Below are 22,255 nucleotides of genomic sequence, written 5' to 3' on the forward strand. Positions count from 1 at the left end.
GAAGACACTTAACCCCTAGTTGCTCCCACTGCCTCGACGACAGCATATGAATGTGTTTTTAGTTCATTCTGACAGTCACTTTACACAGCAGTCCTCTATCATCAGCGTGTGAATGTGTAGGTTTGACCTGCGGTGTAAAAACGCTTTGAGTAGTCAGAAGACTAGAAAAGAACTATACAAGCTCAAGTCTATTTCCCATTTATCAATCAATCAATCTTCCTGACACAGGCTAAACAGCTGGTTCTCAAAGTGGTTGGACATTGAGGAAGATTAAATCCAGAAGGAGGCAGTACTGCAACGTTAAGAAAGAAACACTGAGAATTCCGAGTTTTTCAGAGCGGCACTTGAACGCAGCAGAAGGAGCCAGCCTTTTCCCAGTGAGGTTCAAGGAAAAAAAAAACTTAAACCAACTTCAGGCGGCTCCGAGGAAGCACCGCGAGGACAACGAGACACGGTAAACCAGACCACCTTTCTGTCACACTGTGCAAAAGTTTAAACAGGAAGAATAAACCCCCCTTAAAGATGCCGGCCACAGAGAAGGACCTGGCCGTGGACGCTACGTGGAAGAAGATCCAGCAGAACACCTTCACCCGATGGACCAACGAGCACCTGAAGTGCGTCAACAAGCAGCTCGTGGACCTACAAGTGGACCTCGGCGACGGCCTGAAGCTCATCGCGCTGCTGGAGGTCCTCAGCCAGAAGAAGATGTTCAGAAAGTACCACTCGAGGCCGAACTTCAGGCAGATGAAGCTGGAGAACGTGTCGGTGGCTCTGGAGTTCCTTGAGAAGGAGAACATAAAGCTCGTCTCCATAGGTGCGTAAAAGTCGGTCCATTCATTCATATCTGGAAGTCTGTCTGATGCTGCAAACACACCCAAACTCACTCTAATGCTCCGTGTAGTTTCTACACATGAAGGAGAAGTTTGCACCACTTTCATAGTTCGTCCAAGTGAAGTTTTACTCCCAGTTCTCCCAGTTTATAACCCAATCATGCAGCTTTTTCTCGTGCAACGTGCAAACTCCATTATTAATACATTAGTTTAAAACGTTTTAGCTATTTTACACAAAATCTTGTATCGCTAATCAATATATCTGACATCTCTTTAATCATCTGGACCACCTCTTCAATTCGGCATGCATTTGATACAAAAAAATAAAAACTTTAATATATCAAATATACATTTTTTTTATAAGGGGTTCACGCCTTTGCTACCGCCCACCTGGATGAATTGAGAGCATGGTTTTAGAGGGCAATGAGAGACAAAAGGAAACCTTTTTTTTAAAGCTTGAGTTCATGATTTTTATCTGTAATTTATACTTTTCTAAAGTTAAGTTTCCCCCATAGATTCCTATTTAACATTCACAGTCTGTGTTTTTCTCAAACTCACCGTTTTGCGTCGCGGAATGCACGAAAAGTTTCATTAAATTTGTCCCTATAATTAGTCATGTTAAATATCATTGTAAATCGTGTATGTGGAAATAGTGGGGACACTTTTCGATTCGCCATACATGCATGTATTAGCCTACTTATAAAGTAATGTTCATTCATTATCAAATGTATGTTTTCTAGATCTTTGTGCCATTCCCACCTGCATGGTTGCATGTACTCAGGCTATATGTGACAGGCGGGACTGTCAGTGTAGAGGATTGAAGTTTGTAAAGTTTATATATCACTGAATGTATTTAGATGTTTTTGGAAGTAAAGAGTGTCACACGAGGCATGAAAGCGCGATGTGTCTCCAAATGTGTGGTTGTCAGCGTTTGCAATGTAGGACTCCAAAGTTCAAGCCATACCTTTTTGTCCTTTCATTTTGTGTGGAGTTTCCCCGGATTCCCAGGTCTTAACAACATTAACGCAAATTAATTAAATGTTCCCGCGAAGAGGAAGACGTTGAATTACGTAAAATACTCGTTTTAATAAGATGAATCCCATTTTAAATGAATTCATTGTCCTCTTAGCTCGCATACATGCCAAACCTCTTTTGGGAATCCTGCATTTTAACATCGCCCCGCCTGTTCGCCATAATAGATCAATTGAAAACTATAAAGTTGTTTATACAGAATTAACATGAGTTGAAAAATGTAAACACTGGAACTAAAACACCGACAAACATTTCAGTTTCGTCGTAGTTTTGGTTACTGGTGAAAAGTCGCCACACACATTCATTGCTGACAGAAAGCTTAAAGTGACATATTTCTAAATGGAGTTTGGCATGTTTTGGGTGTGGGAGTCTCAACATGACAACAGCAGAGTGTTTTAATGAGCAGACTCCTGCAGAGAGGAAACACACCTGTGTTAATGAGCATGGCTTCATGTGGAGAGGTGAAGTTTGTTGTGTGGAAATATTTCACACTGTCCTCAAAAACTCATAAACTCCATTTTTTTGTTAATGAGGTTTGTCAGCTGTTTGAGAAGGAACCCACTGCTTAATGTTTGTCTTTAACAAGCGGCTTGTTGTTGAGACACAAACATAATCTCTGATTTTTATTGGTCTTCCATCTGTCCTCTGTGTCCTCTCTCACAGATTGATTTTATTGATTTAAGATAAAGTTTTGAGCAAAGAGGTAACTCATTGCTGATCTGTTGTTCCCCCGTCTCAAACTATTTGCTCGAGCTTGCACGATCAGAATCAGAAAATGTTTTTAGAAACAATTCCGCAGAATGAGAGTCAAATTCTGTGTTTTTTTGTCTTTAAAATGTGAGAATATGTCGTTTCTCTCAGGCTCTAAATGACTGAATAGTGGTGGGTTGTCACATAAAAAGATTAAGATTTAGTTAAAGAACACATTCAGTGTGTTACATCAGCGTCGTCATTTTAATATTTGTTGTTTTTAAAGGTTTATTTTGGGCGTTTTATGCCTTTTTTATGTAGAGACAGGACAGTGGATAGAGTCAGAAATCAGGCGAGAGAGAGAGTGGCGAGAGAGTGAGACATGCGGGAAAGGAGCCATCTGCTTAGATGACCATAGCCTCCATACATCCTTGGAGCGTGCTTTACTTAGTCATGCTTGCAAAAAAAGAGTTGATGTACTCAGCACATGTTTCATTACAACAGGTCAGCGCCTGACCTTCTCTTTTGATTAAAAGCAACGAAGTTGATCAAGAAGTGCATTTTTGGACGCTGGTAGCTTAGCGGTTAGTTTGCGCGCTCCATGTACGGAGGCTGAACTCCTCCAAGGGGACCTGACCGCCTCTGAGCGCAGCCTCAGTCTGTGTTTTTGCAGTTCTGCCTCCGTCAGCGGTCCGATGGAGAGATTCCCTACCTCGTACATGCTCAGAGAAATGTCTCTTTGCTTTATTAGTGACATCGTCAGTGGTTACGACCTTCATGTGATGCGGGCGGGGCCAGGTGGGATGAAGACGTCAGCGTTCAGGATTCTTGTTTCCTGCTCTTTTCACAGGCTCTGTTTGCACTCTTGACTCATCCTCGAGCTCATCCTCATGTTCAAACATTTGAATCCAAAGTCAGACTGAAAGAAAACCAAAGGAATCTGCTCTCTGAGTCTAAATGAGTCTGAAAATAGTTTCTGTGTTTCAGCGCCAGACCTTCAAACCACACCAGAGTTCACTTCAAATCCAGAGACCACGTTGTCTGGAGATCGACCAAAACTGATTTTCTAGACCCAACAGATATTTTCCCTCAAATCAGGTGTTCTGAAAATGTCAGAACGAGCTCAGACCCTCGAGTGTGGGAGCGTCACACACACACACACAGACACACACACACACACACACACACACACAGTGAGGTGGCGTTGGCCCTCTCCACACAGATCAGAGATAAAGCGTCCAGTCAGTCCGATCAGAAAAACTGAAGGGGGTTCAGTTTCCTAAACGCTCTCATCCCGGTCGACGTTTCTGCTGCAAAAATGATCTTTAATGTGGTGTGTATGTGACTTCCTGTGCTTCTGCAGCCGGCCTCTAGTGGACACTCAAAGAACTGCAGGATTTTGCACTTCTGCATCAGAGCTTGCCGCTTGCTTGCTTCTTTTTTTTTTTTTTTAAATTAGGAAGTTGATAAATTGTATTGTGTAAGCAGCTCGACACACCGCCGGTTTCAACATGTTTTTTTTTCAGTCTCCAGTAGATTGGGGAAAAAAAGCCTCACTCTCAAGTGGTGACAAGCACATGTGTTTCCATGGTTACCAGATTAGCTTGTGTAAACACAATCGTTAGATGTCGAGAAGTCTCTGTGCTGAGCGTTTAAGAGTGATCGTTTGCATTAATCAGAAATGTCCCATGATTAAGACGGGGCGACATTCTGTCATCAATGAAGCGTCCTGATAAAAAAAACTGCAGGTAAGAACAGCTGAGTGCTCATTGCTAAAAACGTGACAACTGAACTCCTTTATTGAAACATTTCATTGACATTTCCTGTGACTTAAAACAGGAAACGGTTCACAGAATCATACATACACTGTAACCGGAGTGTGTGCAGCTGCTGTGTTGTGTCTGGAAGCTGTGGAAAAGATCCAGTGTGATTACACAGGTGACGTTTGTGTGTCACATATCTCACCTCCATGACGGGAGGAGTGAACCAGATGACCAGACAGAGACAGAGAGACAGAGAGAGAGAGACAGAGAGAGAGAGAGAGAGAGAGAGAGAGAGAGAGAGAGAGAGAGAGAGAGAGAGAGAGAGAGAGAGAGAGAGAGAAGAGAGAGAGAGAGAGAGAGAGAGAGAGAGAGAGAGAGAGAGAGAGAGAGAGAGAGAGAGAGAGAGAGAGAGGAGAGAGGAGAGAGAGAGGAGAGAGAGAGAGAGAGAGAGAGAGAGAGAGAGAGAGAGAGAGAGAGAGAGAGAGAGAGAGAGAGAGAGGTGTGTGCTGATGTCAGACGGTCTGTGTGTGTGTTTATAGACTCCCCCCTGTGTCATATCCGCCAGCTGTGGTTTACACCTGATTAAAATGTAGCTGTCGCTTCACCTGATGTGTCGTCTTGGAAAAACTAGTCCACAACATTCAGCGACGAGTCGGTCTAAAGTCTGTAGCAACTCAAACAGCATCATGATTCCATATTACAGCGTCTTCAACAGAGAGACAAGAAGTCTGACACGATCACAGACTGTAAATATTAGCGGGTGAAGCCTGAGTGACGTCATCCGTCTGTTCCTGCAGGAGGCTCATCGGCAGCAGCCGCCATGTTGGAAATCCTGTCTCAGCCTAACTTTCTGTCAACCTGACGACAGGCTGAGAGCTGGAGCTGAGGCGGGTTGTAAGCCTCCTGACAAACCGCTACACTGCGCCCACCTGTCAATCATGTCAGCTGCACGCCTAACTATGGATAATGCGTATCGTTCATAAAATAAAAAACAGAGACATTAAGAAAATATTACCCCCCCCCCCGCGTGCGTGCGTGCGTGTGTGCATGTGTGTGTGTGTGGGGTATAAAAAGGGTGTTGGCCCTGCCTTTTGTGCAGACAGGTGTGTTACCTCATGGGTGAAGTGCAAGAAGAAAATCCATTTTATTTGTGAACTTTTCAGTTGTACAATCAGACCATCAACTTATTTTGGTCACTTTCTGAAGAGCTTTGGAGCCTGACCTGTTTTTGAAGAGCTTGTTTTTTATAAATAGGACCAAAAGTTGACTCATTTTTAAGTTATAAGAATGTTATTAATGTCATAGACAGCGCTAGCTCTTCTTACAAACTGGTTCGGGTTAGTAAGGGCTCTTTAGGGTTATTTAAGTTCTAATGTAGACCCATAAATCTTCTTCATAAACCTAGTTTTTGTGCACAAACATAACTGCAGTAGTTCCATTTAACATGTAAAATAAATGCATGCTATCATCTGGGACTTATCAGTTTTAACACAGCTTCAGCGGGTACAGTAGACCCGATGTGATGGAGACGCTAAGCCGGGCTGCGCTGAGCTCAAGAGACGCAGAGTCGAGCCATTCCAGCAAGCCGCCTGAGTACACTTAGTGTTAGCGTTGTTTGTCACAAATCACTCTGTTGCATTGTCTTGATGTACCGACTATGCACTTAGCTGGTAGGTTGAGTAACCGGTGTTGACTTGTGTGTAGTGCAACCAAACGTCACGCGTGTGTTTTTAACTGGTGATGACGGTACGGCAAAAAACCCACAAAGAGCGGCCGTGACGTCAACGGCGCCTTTCTGAAAAGTTGAAAGATTTTCAACTCGAGCGGTCGGAGCCGCCACACAATAACGCCAGAGCGCTTGTAAAAAAAGACAGTGGGCACGGTGCTTTTTATCCAGGCGGTCGCTTTCTGTTGTGAATGCTCTCTACTCATTGAAAATAATTGAAAAAAAAAAGGCTAGGTGGACACGGGGCCTAATTGATTTGTCATCATATAACTTTAATTCTTCTCTGAAGTGCAAAATTTAAAGGCGCCTGACTGACAATTTGTTGCTGCTGGTTGTGTGAAGAGTGAGAGGAGCCAGGTGAGAACAGGCCAGACAGGATCTGTAGCGTTCAGTTGTGACCTCAGTCAGACGGTGTGACCTCATTCTCTCTCTCTCTCTCTCACACACACACACACACACACACACACACACACACACACACACACACACACACACACACACACACACACACAAACCCTGTAGGCGGTGTTTTTGAGTCGTGTGAGTGAAGTTTCTCTCTCTCTCTGTCCCTCTCTGGTTGCCTGTTTGGACCGTTGCATGCGGCTAAGTCGGAGTTCAGACTGACATCAGCATTTTGTGAAAACCTTCAAAAGTCAAACAAACAACAACGTAATGTTCACCTGCAGCTCAATGCAGTGATAAGATAAACGTCAGAATGAAGACATACTGAAACACACACTGAAGGGTGTGCATGCTAGCTGACCCGGACTTTTTTGAACCAGAGTGTGCAATAGAAACAGACTTAGAGGAATAATTAGGACATACATTTGGCATTTCAAGAATTTACTAAAGTGTCTGTTGTTCACGTGTTCAGTTTAAATCTCTATTTACAGATTTTGAAATTTTGATCGCTCATGGTGAATGGACTTGAGCTTGTATATTTCTTTTCTAGTCTTTTACTGAAAGTGCTTTAACACCGCAGGTCACACCTACACATTCACACACGGATGGTCGAAGCTGCTGACAAAGCAGCGGGAGCAACTCTGGGTTAAGTGTCTTGCCCAAGGACACATCGGACATGTGGCTGCAGGAACTGGGGATCGAACCCCCGACCTTCCAGATGAGATGCGACCGACTCTACCAACTGAGCCACAGCAGCCCTGATAGTCATCTGTTAACAAACTAGGTGGCTACTGAATGAGCTAAAGGACACTAGGGCTGAATTTTTAGGTCAGCAAACTCACGAAAATATGTAATAATAAACATCAGTTTATAATATCATATATAGGATAGAGTGACGGCAAACTTTGGGCTTCTACGGGTACATTTTTCAACTCTTATTTTGTTTCCCCCTAAACTATATCCTGCAGATGAAAAAGCCTGTAGTGAACGATTTAAACAAACCCAAAAGGTTCACTTGATCAATGAATGTAGAGGCTTCTACAACTTCAAACACTTCAGTTCAGGTCCTCAGAGATCCTGTGAATACATTCAAATATTTTAATCCCACAGCTATAGCTCTATTGTGAAATGCATCATAGGTCAATTGTCTATCAGAACTGTCATCACAGCTTTGCAGCCATATCGATTCTGTAACATCTGCATCCATACATGTATTATGACGATATATCGTTTTTTTTTTTTTTTTGTTTTTTTAGCACTTCCCTATGACCTGGAGCCTCTGCTTTATGCACAGCACCAAATCTCCAAGGCTCCATCATGCTCAGTAGAGGAATAACATGCACACACAAAAACAAAATAATCGGTTCCTTTTTGTAGCCTCAACTACAGATTACAATAGATCGTCCTTGTTGGCGAGACGTCTCACATCGAGCGTGTTGCCAAAGCAAGAAGTCCCAAACAAACAACCGAATAAATGTAGTAAACGAGAAGATTTGACCAAAATATTTAGTTTGAAACAAAAACATGCTCTCGTGATAGATCTGTGTTTGTGCTGTTTTCTCTGAGGAGGGTTTGAAAGTCTCTCTGTGTCAGTCTGTGACATATTAACTAACAGACTATTCCTGTTCGGGGCCGCAAACCACACACACACACACACACCCACACACCCTTAGACTCAGTCTCTTTCTTTCTCTCTTGGTTGCCATGGTGCTGTGTGTCAACAACAGTCTCTGGTCCACTCGGCTGTTTGGACTCTGACAGCTGATAGATGTTTGGTTTCAGTCTAGCAGGAACGTGTGTGTGTGTGTGTGTGTGTGATTTCATGCCTCGCTGCTTTTTCCTGAAACTCATCTCTCTGTTTCTGTTTTTCTTTTTGTGTCATGATGGATTCTTCTGTCGTTTTGTTGTGTAACCGACGTGCTGTTTTCATCTGGGGGTTTTCTCACTCTGACATCACTGACAGGCTGCTGCTGTTCACGTCTAACTCTTATTGGGACATTTAATGTTATTATAGCAGCATTCACACACTCATCTTTAGACAGAGACGTCTCTGATGTCTTTGTTAAGTGCTCCTGTGTGGCTCTTTCAGGAATGTATTCAGTTTTAGTTTACTCTTTAGCCATCTAAATTAAAAAAAATTCTAGTTCAGAAAATTCACCTTTTTTTTTTACATTTTTATTGATGTCAGGTTCTGCCGACGTATTTGAGCAAAGCATGGAGCAAAATCGTTGGACGTGGTGCTGGTAGCCTTGTGGTTAGTGCAAGCACCTTCTGTACAAAGCGGGTTCAAATCTGACCTGTAGCTCCTTTCTCGGGGGGGGGGGGGGGGGGGCCTTAAAGAGACAGCAGCTGAAATGAAGCGTTTCAGGTCAAGGCTGAAATGAGGGATTTTACCGACACCAGTATCAGGTAAATCACAACGCTGCTCGATAGGAGTCCCAGACCGACATAAGTAAAGGTGAAAGTGAGATTAATATATCAACTTTAAAACGAGGATCAACAAAACAAAAAAAAACCTTTAACTATTGTATTCATGATGTGCTTTTATTGTGCGTCTGTGCTGCCACTGACAATAGCTGCTAAACTGTTTATCATTGTTTTTATAGAATCTCTTCTTAATGTGAATATATTAATAAAATGCTCAAGTAAAAAGCATTTAAAAAAATTTAAAAAAAGACTGTGATTAAAAAGTCCTTAATGTTTCTGCTCTTATTGAATAAACAAAGATGTTCTCGACATGAAGGCGCTGGAAACCTTCAGGGGAATCATGTTCAGCTGAAACTGTTTCGATGACAGTCTCTCTTTCTCTCATCACGGTAAAAAAAATGTATCAAGACAAAGACACAGACGGAGTGATTGATTACGGGGGGGGGGAACAGTTTCTGTTGTCCCGGCAACCTTTGTAAACACATTCAGTGATTGGCTTGAGTCGACAGGAGAGGGGGGGCGGGGCTTTAAAGAGGAAGTGTCACATAGCTCCAGTGGTGAGGAGCTGCCTGAGGCTGCGTTCAGGTTCAGATCAGAGAGAGAGAGAGTCTGAGATGGAGGGGAAATCTACTGTAATCTACTAAAAGCTTGTTTTAGGTTCATCTGCTGTTTAAGGCATTTTGTAAAGGGGCCTAAAATTCTCCTTTCCAGCTCCAGATTTTTATATTTTTTCCCTCCTGGAGTAGATCTGCATATTTTAAAGTAACAAAGTTCTTATATATCCTGTTCAAGTAATATGCGTAGCACCTTAATCTACCCAGTGTCTAAACGAGCTGCTTGAGGTTGTGAATCTTTGGCGCTGATTAAACCTTTCATGAACATCCATGAGATTTTATTACAAGTAAACAGTGTTGAAGCTAGGTGTGAAAGCACCAGGTCTTTAGGCTAAATTCTCTTTAGGGATTCAATCTGATTCAGAGACGAGTCATTAAAATGTAGAACAGTTCAATTTGATTTAGTATGATCCCGCTGCAGAGATTTTGGTCTTTGTTCTCTTCTTCTTGTGAGCTCACTGGCGAGCATCCTCTTATAGGTGGGGAAGGAGGAAAGGTCAAACTCAGAGTCCTGCGAGATTACCGGTGTTTTCCATTAATCTGAAATAGGATGTCAGGGCGTCGACTGGAGTTGACCATGTTCCAGTTACGGGTTGGTAGCAAGTCAGAAAAGCAATATGGACGCCTCCAGGTGTATCCTTGTTTTATTGGCTAACAATCTGATACTATCAGTGTGATCTGTATGATTGATTTAATCAAACATAAACAGGATAAGTTATTAAAAAAAACACTATAATGTTCCTCAGTTTGTGATTCTGGGTTCTCGCTTCAGAGGGCGTACCTGATCGAATGGAACGCACCATAGACTAACCGCAGTGATGGGGAGCAAACGCCTCAGGGAACCAGTTCATATCTCTAAACTGGGCCATTGACTGGTTCAAGGTTCTCTGACCTTTAACCGTAAGACCGGTGACAGATTGAGATCGGTTTATCTCTACACAGCTTTACAACATGAACCATATGTAAGGCTTATTTTCTTAAGGTGGCCAAAACATGTCGTCCTCCTAAGCCTGTCCACAATGCAACGTGGCTTATCTTCTGAGTCTGTATTCATTCTACCTTCTTCAAACAGAGGCCGAGCTGACCTTTTATCTATTGCAGGAAATACGCTGACCTTTGAAAAGTTCCTCAGACGACCCACATGACTCAAACTGACTGTCCCTTTAAGAGTGTGTTGGTCTGTTTAGGTTTTGTGTCCAATGTTGGGATATGTTTCCAGTGTGACCAAACTAAAACTGAACAGTATAGTGTAGTAAATGAAGACAGGAGGGAGTTCACGAAGAGTTTTCTTTCCCTTTTGGAAATTGAAGCCATGAAGACTCTAATGTGCTGTTACATGCTAAGTTCTCCCATAAGTCAGAGCTGGCTCAAGTGTTTTCATTGGCCATGTTCTCACTCAATGACCCACAAACCTCACAGCTCCACAGCTCTCTCTCTCTCTCTCTCTCTCTCTCTCTCTCTCGCTGCAAACCTGCATCCTCTGTGATTTGTGAATTCTTGTCTTTTCTCGGAGCACAGACGTCAGGGCTGTTGTCATATTTATGGCTCCGGCCTTTGTTCTAATCTTTTTCACTGCGTTGGTGCCGAGGCTAAAACCAAGCTGTAAGTGGTTAAAAGAACAGAAACACGAGGTCTAGTTTGAGAAAGATCCAGCAGGTCCTCGGTTGTAGTTGCTGCCAGATCAAAATCAACGACTACATCAGGGTTCAAATGGACCTGTGAAAAGGTCACAACTGGAGAAGGTGTAACTTGATGAACAGGCGTGAATCCACCATTAAAGTTGGTTTTGAAGGAAGCGTGACTTGTAGTCTTGGAACCAAAAAAAACAACACATTTTTGGACGGAGAACAAAACTCCTTTCAGGATAAAATGTACACTGTAACAGTCGAGACCTTTTTTAAAGTGTTTTTAGACAAATTTCCCCCAACTGTTTTTAATGTGTGGCGCTCATTGGATGTGAAATCCCATGAACTAAAGTTATTGTCGGTTAAAGGACCAATCAGTAAGATGTGTAGTGAGGGAAATGACCTTACTATATGATCAGCCATTAGGGAAACATGCTATGTTGAAGTGCTGGCTTCTCTGACAACAATGCAGCAGCCAGTATGTCCTCCTTCTAACTTTAGATTCTGGTCCTGAATGCTCTGGATTTGTTTGGACCAGAGAAGGTAGGCGGTTTAAGGCGACCCCCACACGGCCGTTTTGGACACCCCTCGGTTTGCCAGATATGAGAGCAGTTATCAGGTCAAACCAACAGGTGTTGCAGCGATGGAAGCGGGCAAGAGAAGTGGTTCAAATAGAAGTGATTGTACCCGACCTAAAAAGCCTCTGCATGTTTCTAATAAGCTCCACGAGCAGAAACGTGCTCAAACTAGGATCAATATTGGAGATGCTTTCGAAAAATGGAGAGAGGTTAGAACACAGAAAGGTTTACAGACCGATGCAGAGCTGGCTAAACACTGAAGCGTCAGTGTCCACGTCCCGTCTTCTTACCTGACAGCTTCTGAGCAATGAGTTCATTCAGCTGAAATCGCTGCAGATTCTGGGACGTGACCAGAACATGTTTCACACCACTCACATGTTAATTGGTGCAGCGCCTGAGGAGCACATCTTACCCTGAAAGTAACGACCTGTGACACGCTGAAAAAAGACATGAGGTGACTCTGCCAAAAGCCTCATTCAGGTGTGACTAAACCATAAAAGAGAGCTCAGTCTGAGGATTTAAAAGCACAAGAGGTGACACACATACTTTATCAGCTTTAGAGGGCAGCTCACACACTCTGGAGGGACTGTTTTTTTTTTTTTTTTTAAAGCTATGAATCATGAAGTGGACTGCCTGACTGGATTTTACTTGTTTGGTTTGATGCTTGAAGCTGTTAAACGGTCTGAACAGAAGTAAAAGTTTGTTCAGCTCCTGTCCTCCAATTCAAGGCTGAAGTTTTTGTGTGAGTGACTGAGAGACACAACACACAGAGCCTCTGTGTCACTGCAGAAAAGGAAACATGAGATTAGCTTGGATATAGTCTTACACACACACACACACACACCTCGACTGCAGAGAAAGCTCCTTTGTTGGTTTCAGGTCTAAATCTTGCAGCTTTTGTGTTCTGTCATTTTGAAGCTTAAAGGAACAAATCTCATTGAAATAGACTTTAAGAAACATTTTAAGGCGTTATTACAGGAAGTCAGATTTTACAACGTTTACATGTTTTGCAATGACCAAACGGCGAGTCTAAATGTATGAAAACACTCATTAAACAGTCAGAATGGAGCTCAATTTATTTTGAAAACAGTCAGCAGGTGAATGATGTAACTTGGTTTGCAGATTGTTGCTAACCTGGCTAACAGCCTTCGATCCTTCTTGCATCTTATCATCCACATGCTCTTACTTTATGTAGTTAGTTTTACATTGCTCTTGTCGTTGTGCCATCTTAACCTGACACAGCCTTCATACATTTGTCTCTCAATCTTCTGCCGAACAGCGCTGCTCCTACAACAACATGCTATCCGTTCACTGTGCTTGTTTACATCCTGGGTTGTAGAGCGCAGAGAGTGGGCCGATTAACCAGAGCTACAGCTCCGACTAGTGGCGGGTGATTGTGTTGCAGTTTGAGCACAACATTTGACCTACATCAAGGGCCCACATATACAAATAATAAATCGATTGACTGACTAGTAACTATGCTGCCGTCTAGTGAGGGTGATCACGTTTAACCGTTTAGTCGACTCAAATCTCTAATATAAATGTAAAAACACACACAGTCATGTTTTTAAAAATTTGGCACATAGAGCTCAACAGTGATTGGCCACTTTTTCGGGGGCTCTGCTTCCAGAAGTAAATTTCCCCATTCAGTGCCTCCCTTCACATTTCACTTTTTCACTATTTGACGCCTATTTGGCGAAACCAAGACAATCAGCTACCCCTATACTCGTGGCTATCGTACATTTGATTCGGCGCCAATACGGCAAAAAAAAGCAGACAAAAAAGCAAAAGGTACAAGACTGTGTAAATCATTTTCATCCTGAGCCAAGGAACTACACATCCCACAATCCATTGCGAATGATACTGCTTCATCTTAAACTTAACTTTTGTCGTTATCAAATGCGTGTATTAGTACTTTTCGTTTCAGCTAACTAGCTAGGTAGCATGCTTGTGAAATTATTCATTCACATTAGGCGTGCCAACAGCAAGCTCCACCAATCAGAGTCGTCACTGTAACACTCTATGATCGTGGGTAGTGTAGTTCTCTTCCCCTGATATCGCAAATAAATCTTTTTTTTTTTTTAAACCAGGTCAGACGAATTTGTGTCTCCTACAGGAGCATTAGCCATCGTTTCACACTCAGGTAGCTCTTGGTCAGTCGACCTGTGATGGTTATGACTAATCGTCAAATCGGCTATGGAGAAAAAGAACAGGTTTTTTAACTTCCATAACCACACTGTTGAGCCCTATTGTGATACCGACATTTTAACAGCTGATGTACGTTAACCTGAGTTTATCTGACACACACAAGTGGAAAACTTCACTTTGTCCCTTTTTACATCCTCCTCCTCCATCCTCGCACACAGGATAGACTCACTTAACATTCGCACAACAAATACACAACTCATGCACAAAGCCAGCCTCGTTGAAGGGGAGAAGGCTACACTACAGTCGGAAACACAACAGACTCTTTTCATCGACTAGCCTTCACCTCCTGTTACTACCTGGTGTCTCACTGAAGCCGAGCTGTTATCACATCGCTACAGTCATTGTGTGTTCTCTGGCTGGATTGTCTTTGATGTGGAGGCTGTAATCAAACACACACACACACACACACAGACACAGACACACACACACACACACACACAGACACACACACACACACACACACACACACACACACACACACACACACACACACACACACACACACACACACACACACACACACACACACACACACACACACACACACACACACACACACACACACACACCTCTGTTGTCTGAGTGGAGTTAAAGTAGACATGGCGCTGAGTCAGAGACAGGCTGAGAACTAAATCTCTAGTTAATGACGATGATCAGGATACAGAAGATGACAGAGAACACTCTAATGTAGTCTTCTTTTTCTTTCTTTCACACACACACACACACACACACACACACACACACACACACACACACACTCTACATTTAAACAAAACCACACTGCTATGTCTCAGCACACACACACACACACACACACACACACACACACCAGTGGGGATCTGTGTGTTGGTGTGTGTGGTCGCCCTCGTTTATAGCAGATTGTTGTGTGGTGATAATCATCGTGGTAAACCTCCTGCAGCCTGGCTCGACTGAAAACATCTCAAACTTTTCTTTTATTACTCACTCATGTACTATTTCTGCCTCGTTTTGTCTTTAACTCTTACTCTGCTTTTCTTTCTTTAACTTCGATCACTTTTTTTGGCACACAGATTATCTTTGTTTTAGCCAGAAACCAAATGTCTGATTCACCTTAAATCCTCTTTACTGAATTGGTCTTAGTTCAGTTTCAGAATTCCCAAAACCCCAAGTCGAGCACAGGGATTTAAGATCTTACATTTTTTAAGCGATTACTGAAAACCATCATCTTCTCATTGCCGATACTCACACATTAACTGATGATTTTAAATTATTCTACTTCAAAAAGAAGGCGAGATTCTGTGGTTGTTGAAGAAAGAATTAATAAGCAAAGACAGATTCATTATTCTTTCAGCTCTTTCAAACACGACATCTGTTGTTGCATTCTGCAGATGTGTTGCCTTCCTCCCAGGGCCGTGTCCAAAGGGGTGGAATGGGCCCCCGTTTAAATCTGATGGCCATCCCACATGTCATCCCGAAATCCAAATTTATGATTGGCCATTTCCTTAATTAGGGGCGGAACTGAAGAACAAAACTACTATTCTGGCTGTTCCCAGGCTAATGAAATTACTTTCAGTTGTGAATAAATACAAAAAAACTAATATGTAATGGTTTACTTGCAACGGACCTAGTCGTCAATAAATATATTTTTGCAAGTTTGACAGCGTACAAGAGTTTATGCAATTTTCTTAGTACTTAAAGTTGTGACTGCACAGACATCTTTGATTTTGAGTCCTGAAAGAATCAAAGTTAAGAAGATTTATATGTTGACAAATTGTGTTCATACATATCATTAGTGGGGATAGAAAGGGTAAAAGTCAGTGCCTCAGGTGGGAGACCCTAGTCTAAAAAAGTCTGGACACACCCCTGTTTCCTCTACTGTATACCTACAGTGATATCTAGTCACAGGATTGTTAACTTTCCAGTAAGAGCAGCTCATACAGTACAGGACTGATTTAATCAATTGCTTCACTTCTTGTTGATGCAAGCAGAGATATTTTTCTGCACTATTGTCTATTACAAATGTATTTTATAGTTGCATATTAGGACAGATGTAAGCAGAGTCTGAACGACCGATTTAACTGGCTAATATTGGTCAGCAATTTAGAATCAAGTCCCACACATCCCTAAAACACATTTATATTTTTGTATCCCAAACTATCCTCAACACAAACATATCAGGTAACTCTCAAATGTAACATGAAGCAGATAAATGCATGAAATTCTCATGTCTGAGCAGCTTTCTTCTTTATTTTTGAGTCTTGCTTTTTCTCCACTTTCACCTCCTCTCTGTGTTGTTTCTGCGCCGTCAGGAAATGAAGTCAACTAAACTTCAGAATAATTTTATGCGTCAGTTGAAACAGACTTAAATTGCCAAAACAATGTAGCTTCATCCCGTGTGCTTTGGACCTGCCTTTTCCTGCCTTTTCTGTAACTTTCCAAACTCCTTTTCCTGCCTCAAAAACTTTTTTGAACACACATTCATCTGAATCTGCATCTTCTTTAATTGTGTCTCCTTTTTTTAAAAATGTCTATTTTGGTTAATTTCATTCAATTCTTTATCGCGACCTCTCTTCCTTTTCTTAAGTTCTGCTCCTCTTCTTTTCTATTGTTATCTCTTGTCTCATGTTCCTCCGCCTTGCCCTACCCACATGGCCCGTCTGGTTCTGATGACATCATAGCCTGGGAACCAGCAGGGTGAGGTCATCAGAGGCTAAACGCTGCGGTGTGTTTGTCAGTGTGTGTCCTGTTTATGCATGCAGACGTAATGCCAGATGTGTGTGTGTGTGTGTGTGTGTGTGTGTGTGTGTGTGTGTGTGATCTGTATGTGTTAATGAAAGGGAAGCAGTGCTCTGGTTACTCAGCTCTTTTGTGGTTCACATGTTTTTTAAATTTTTCTTCAGCTGTTTGTTCATAAGCAGCTTTTTTAACTCGAATGTGTTCCTATTGAAAGCTTGTTGACCCCACATGTAGATTTGTACATGTAAATATTTTGTCTCATTTGCTTAAGATGCCACAAAGAGAACTGACGAGCCCGTCTGGATACTCATGGAGCATTTAACATCTCTAAGACCTTAATTAAATCTACCTCATGAAAACCGCCTCTTGCTTAATGGAAAACTGTGTTTGCTCATCTTGTGGCGTTCCACAGAGCTCAAGATTAGGCCCACTTTTGTTCTCTATTAAAGATTTCTTTCTTGGCTTTTCATGCCTTTTTTATTGTAGAGACAGGACAGTGGATAGAGTCTGAAATCAGGGAAAGAGAGTGGGGAATGATGTGCCGGAAAGGAGCCACAGGTAGGATTTGAACCTGGGCTGCCCGCTCGGAGGACCACAGCCTCCATACATGGGGCGCGCGCACTAACCATGGCGCCACCAGTGTCCCTTGTTGTTCTCTATTAAGTTGCTACGGCAAACCTTTTCAATGTCAAAACTTCTCTAATTATTCGATAAATCTCTAATTCAGTTTCAAGTAATCCCATGTTGTCCTTTTGTTTTTAAATGCAATCCTAAAAAACACTGCAATAACTCAAATCTAGGCAAATGTATTTGCCTAATTATATAAAAAATATCTCATTACACTTTTTTTAAACCACTTTCACCCAACAAGTCCAGATAAAAACCTTATTTCAAGAGATGAAACATAAAAAACAAGTGTGAAATGCTTGTAATAATTACGAATATATCTGCCAATAAGTCAAGTACATTGTACTTGTGGATTTTTTCAACTAAATTTGAGACAGTAAATCTCATTTCAAGAAAGTCGACAAGTATATTCCCTTCCCGATTGGCCAACTTTTCTTTTCTTTTTTTTAAAACTTTCACAAGCAATTCAGACCTCAGTTTTGCTTTTAAAAGTTGAAATAAGATTTTTATCTTGACTTCAATCAATCAGTCTTTATTTGTAGAGCAGCAATTCATAACAAATGTTGTTTCAAGACACTTTACAAAGAGCAGGTAAAATACCTTACTCATTGTTATTTTACAAAGACCCAACGTTAATCCATCATGAGCATGAAGCTACATTTATCAGATTTACAGTGGCAAGAAAAAACGTCCTTTAAGAGGCAGAAATCTTCGGCAAAACTAGACCAACTTGTCAGGTGTCTTTATAAGAAATGTAATTAGATATCTTACAAGAAATTAGACAAATTCACTTCCAAAGATAGTGTTTTTGCAGCGCAGTGTAAGTTATGGATACTTTCTATAGAGGTCGGAGGAGAGGAGGAAGTTGTGTCACTCGTCTGGAGTTGTCAGAGAAATCTGTGAGGCTGAAATCTGGTTTGAGTTTGTGCAGCTCTTGTTTTGTCTCTGGTTTGATCAACTCTCCAAGGGAGGTTGGGGGGGGGGCAGTAAATGAGTTAAATCATTTGTCATGCTCAGACACAAACTGTCTGAATGACTTGGTAGTAGATTTAAAGTTTGGTTTGGCTTTCACATACTTGCATGTAAATAGTTGTAAATATATAACTCATTCTTCCAGAGGGGGCTTCCTGGTTTTGTTTTGCATTTTCATTGAGCTGACATCATAAATCCAGCACATGACTGCTGAGTTGTACAGGAGTGCCTGAAACTGACATTAAAGTATCACCTCAGTGGCATTATGGTCTTTTGGTGTACCTCATTCCCATTCTTGTGAACACAATATCTCTGGAACACCAATAAAGTTATTTTTCAAAATTTGACACAAACATAGACTCGACCTTCATAATGAACTGACTAGATTTCAGTGGTCAGATATGACGCTGGGAGGTAAAGGTCACTGGGAAGTAAAGGCCACTGGGAAGGAGTAATACCCCCACCCTTGTGAAAGCAGTGACTTAGTGGCACCTGGTAAAAGTTTAATTACACCTGGTTCTGGTTTCGTTTCTGTAAAGACCTTGTTCCACCTTTTTCAATACCCAAACATCCATTATAGTAGAGCTTATCTACACTGCTATCGAGTCTTGTGAGTCCTGTAACGTAACCTTATATCTGGAGTTGAATCCCATCTTTTAAAGGAGACATATCATGAAAAATCCACTCCTGAGTTTCTACAGTCCCACAAAATGTTAAATAAACCCATCCAGTCCTTTGTTTGTGGTCTGCATAAATCTTACAACACACAGAAAAATGCTCAGTTTCAAATTTGCTCTCCTTGTGATGTCACAGTGGGATTCTGGTAAAAATAGATCCTGAGTCCTGGATTACCTGGACACCTTCATTGACCTTTTTTTGTTTAGTTTTGTTCTTGGTTCATTCACTACTTTGATTCTTTCTGCACGAGGCTGAAAGACATGAAAGCAGCTTGTTTCTTCTTCTTTGATCTTTCTCTCTTCATCTCTGCAGCTGTTTGAATCCCACCAGCAAGCAGATTAAAGAGAGAGAGAGAGAGAGAGAGAGTCTGAATGACATACAATCTCTGTCTCGTTCGCCCCTCATTAACCAAACCAAAGCCTCCTTCTCGCTCTCTGTAATCTGGTTCTTTTTTGGTGGGCTCTCCCCCGGAGCCGCTGCTGCATGACTCATGTGACTCTTATTAGGCTGCACCGTTATTACAGCAATGCATCATGCGGTGATGTCATCAGTGGGTGCCACAGTTTGGGAGTGGTGACATGATGCTATGGGGGAAGACTGTGGACTCTGGAACAGGGGTCACATTATAGACCTTTTAGAGAAGATTTTCAGTGAGCGATGAATTTAACTGAGGAGACCTAAAGGGGCAGTACACCCAAATGATTAGAAACATACTTATTACTAACCTCTAGTCATACTGAGCATTAGTGATGAAATCTCCACCCCCACCCTAATATGGGGGTGGTGGAATTTTGGATGACAGACACAGTATTTCCACATTACTCTGAATCATTCAAAGAGCATGATGTCAAATATGTCGATAGGCACAATTTCTGCAATTGTATCTGTTTATGTTTTAAGGTGGAATAACAGGAGCTAAAATGTCAGATAAAGCGAGTCATGTGACTTCTCAGTTCAAGTTTGACCTGGGTTAGTGAAATGGTGTGTAGCACCTTTCACACATGAACTCCTGAAAAGTTTCAGGTTTCAGGACAGGTTTCCCCTGAAATCTCCCCAAGTTGCTCTTTCACACATGTTCCCAACAGTGGAGAGAGTTCTCTGTCGTAGAGGAGGGGGGAGGGGCCTCAGGACCTGATGATAAAAAGACGCCAATCTTTACAACACGTCCAAGATGGCCGACAAAGCAAAAGAGTCTTGATGCACACAGGTTATAAACCAAAGAATAGACAATTACAAACGGGCAAGCAGAAGAGAGTAATGGTGCGTTCCATTTATCTTGGATATCGGAGCTGGGAATGACATCACACCCAAGTTAACCACGTTCCTGCTGTGAGTTGGCAACAAGGCGGAAAAGCAACATGGACGCCTCCAAGAGTACCTTTTGTTTTTGTTAGCTAATACCAGACGATAACGACACTATGTGAGAGTTTGCACATTTAGAAATCTGATATTGTGAATCCACATACTTATGTATAAAAAAAATCATGTGATGGTGGTCTTAATTAGTGGAGAGTTATGATGTAATCAGGCTAAAAGCACAGCAGTGTGTGTGTGTGTGTGTGTGTGTGTGTGTGTTTGAGTAGTTGTTACTTTCCTTGGTGCGTTGAGTGAAGTTTTCGTCAGTAGCTGAGGGTGTGTGTGTGTGTGTGTGTGTTTAAATTAAGTGTTTGTTGAGCGGTGGTTAAAGGTTATGGGAGGGAGATGTGTGTTTGTGTCGCTTTTGTTCCACTGCCACCATGCAGTGGGTGCTCCGAGGGGAGGCGGGTGATAAATGGTGTGTGTGTGTGTGTGTGTGTGTGTGGTGAAATGGGGGGTTTGTGGGTGGGGTTATGATCTCACCATCCAGGAATGTGTGTGTGTGTGTGTAGCGTGGGTCAAGCCCTATGTACACACACACACACACACACACACACACACACACACACACACACACACACACACACACACACACACACACACACACACACACACACACACACACATACATGGTACCTTCACATCCTGTTTACCACTGCAGGTACCTCCTGTCCTCCTTTTTCAAAGGCTTTCCTTCCTTCATTTCACTTTTCCCCACCACACTTTTTTTTTTTAAGGTTAATTAGTTTTGACACCTCTTCCGGTCGTGTTCACTGCGAGGCTGCTGAGTTTGCTTTTATGTCCTGCTTTCCTCGCCCCCCCGATATTTGTGCTCGTCTGGCACTGACCCTCAGCAGCGCTCATTCTCTTCTTCTAAACCCCATACATGAAAATCACCTCCAAAAGTTGCATGAGAGTTACTGAGGCCTCTTTCTTACCTACAGGAGCAAGAAGTCTGGTGCGCACATGGCCTAGCGGTTTGGTCCGCCCCATGTACGGCCGTGGCTTAACGAGTAATCAACGAGTAATCAACAAGTTATCAGAGTTGACGAGGATCGTTCAGAGAAAACATAACAAACACTACCACAAGAGTCATCGACCTTTCTGGAACCGAGTGTCTGCTTCTCTCTGAAGAACCTGCCCTGCTGTGGACTGAACCCACATGAGAGATTTGACATTTTTTGGGGCCTTTTGGCCGTTTATTAGACAGAACAGCCGAAGAGAGACAGAACATTTTTTGGGGTAGAGAGAGTAGGGGATGACATGCAGAAAAGGGCCGAGGTCGGATTAGCAATCAGAGTCTTTGAAGTTTTATTAGTGAGTTAAATGTGTGTTTTTGTTGATGGAAGAGGCAGGAAGTCAATACCATGGCTCCTCCAGCTGATCCCTCTGGCTTGAAATGACACCCGTCATGGAGGGGATTTTGATTTCACCTTTGTCCAACAGGAGGAGGTGTTAATGTGTTGTCCCAACCCTCTTAATTCATCAAATATAGAGCTCCAGGTCATTCATTTCTCATCATAATTGGAGAGTAAGCGTTGACTCATTAAAACTTCCTTTGTTGTCACAGATTATTTGTAAAGCACTTTTCAGTGAAGCCCTGAAGAGTCCCGCCTCCTCTTTCATTTAAAAAAGCAGATTAGGAACCGGTGGCGTGCTGCTGCAGGAGTGCTGATGGTAAATGTTTGTCAGGATGGCGGTCGGCTGACATCAGCGTGACGATCGGCCTCAGGCGTGGACCGTTCTGTTCTGTTCTGCAGTAAATTGCAGGTTAGGAAGCTGAACATGTGTGTTTGTGAGGTGGTGATGTAGTCATCAGCGAGTGCAGAAACAGCTGTTGTAAAAATGGGAACGGCAGACGTTGTTGCCTCTGAGGGGGAGAGAGAGAGAGTGAGCTACAGTTACCTGAGAGAGTGTTCTAGGTATCTCACCTGTAGGCAAGGTATGCCTGGTTTTACAGATGAATGTGTTTACATTGAGACAGATCTTTTATATCGACCACACCGAGGGAG

The 22,255-nt window shown here is 42.4% G+C and overlaps 1 protein-coding gene across 2 annotated transcripts in view; it reads left to right on the forward strand.

Annotated features, from left to right (window-relative positions):
* The first annotated feature begins 405 nt into the window (after positions 1-405).
* Positions 406-22,255, forward strand: part of flnbl (filamin B, like) — a 71,863-nt gene continuing 50,013 nt past the window's right edge. For both annotated transcript variants that reach the window (XM_065955225.1, XM_065955226.1), the window contains exon 1: positions 406-814. In XM_065955225.1, coding sequence (XP_065811297.1) covers positions 523-814 — 292 coding nt within the window. In that variant the 5' untranslated portion in view covers positions 406-522. The remainder of the gene's footprint in view (positions 815-22,255) is intronic.

The sequence above is a fragment of the Labrus bergylta genome, chromosome 5, assembly GCF_963930695.1.
Source record: "Labrus bergylta chromosome 5, fLabBer1.1, whole genome shotgun sequence".
In the NCBI taxonomy this organism is placed as follows: domain Eukaryota; kingdom Metazoa; phylum Chordata; class Actinopteri; order Labriformes; family Labridae; genus Labrus; species Labrus bergylta.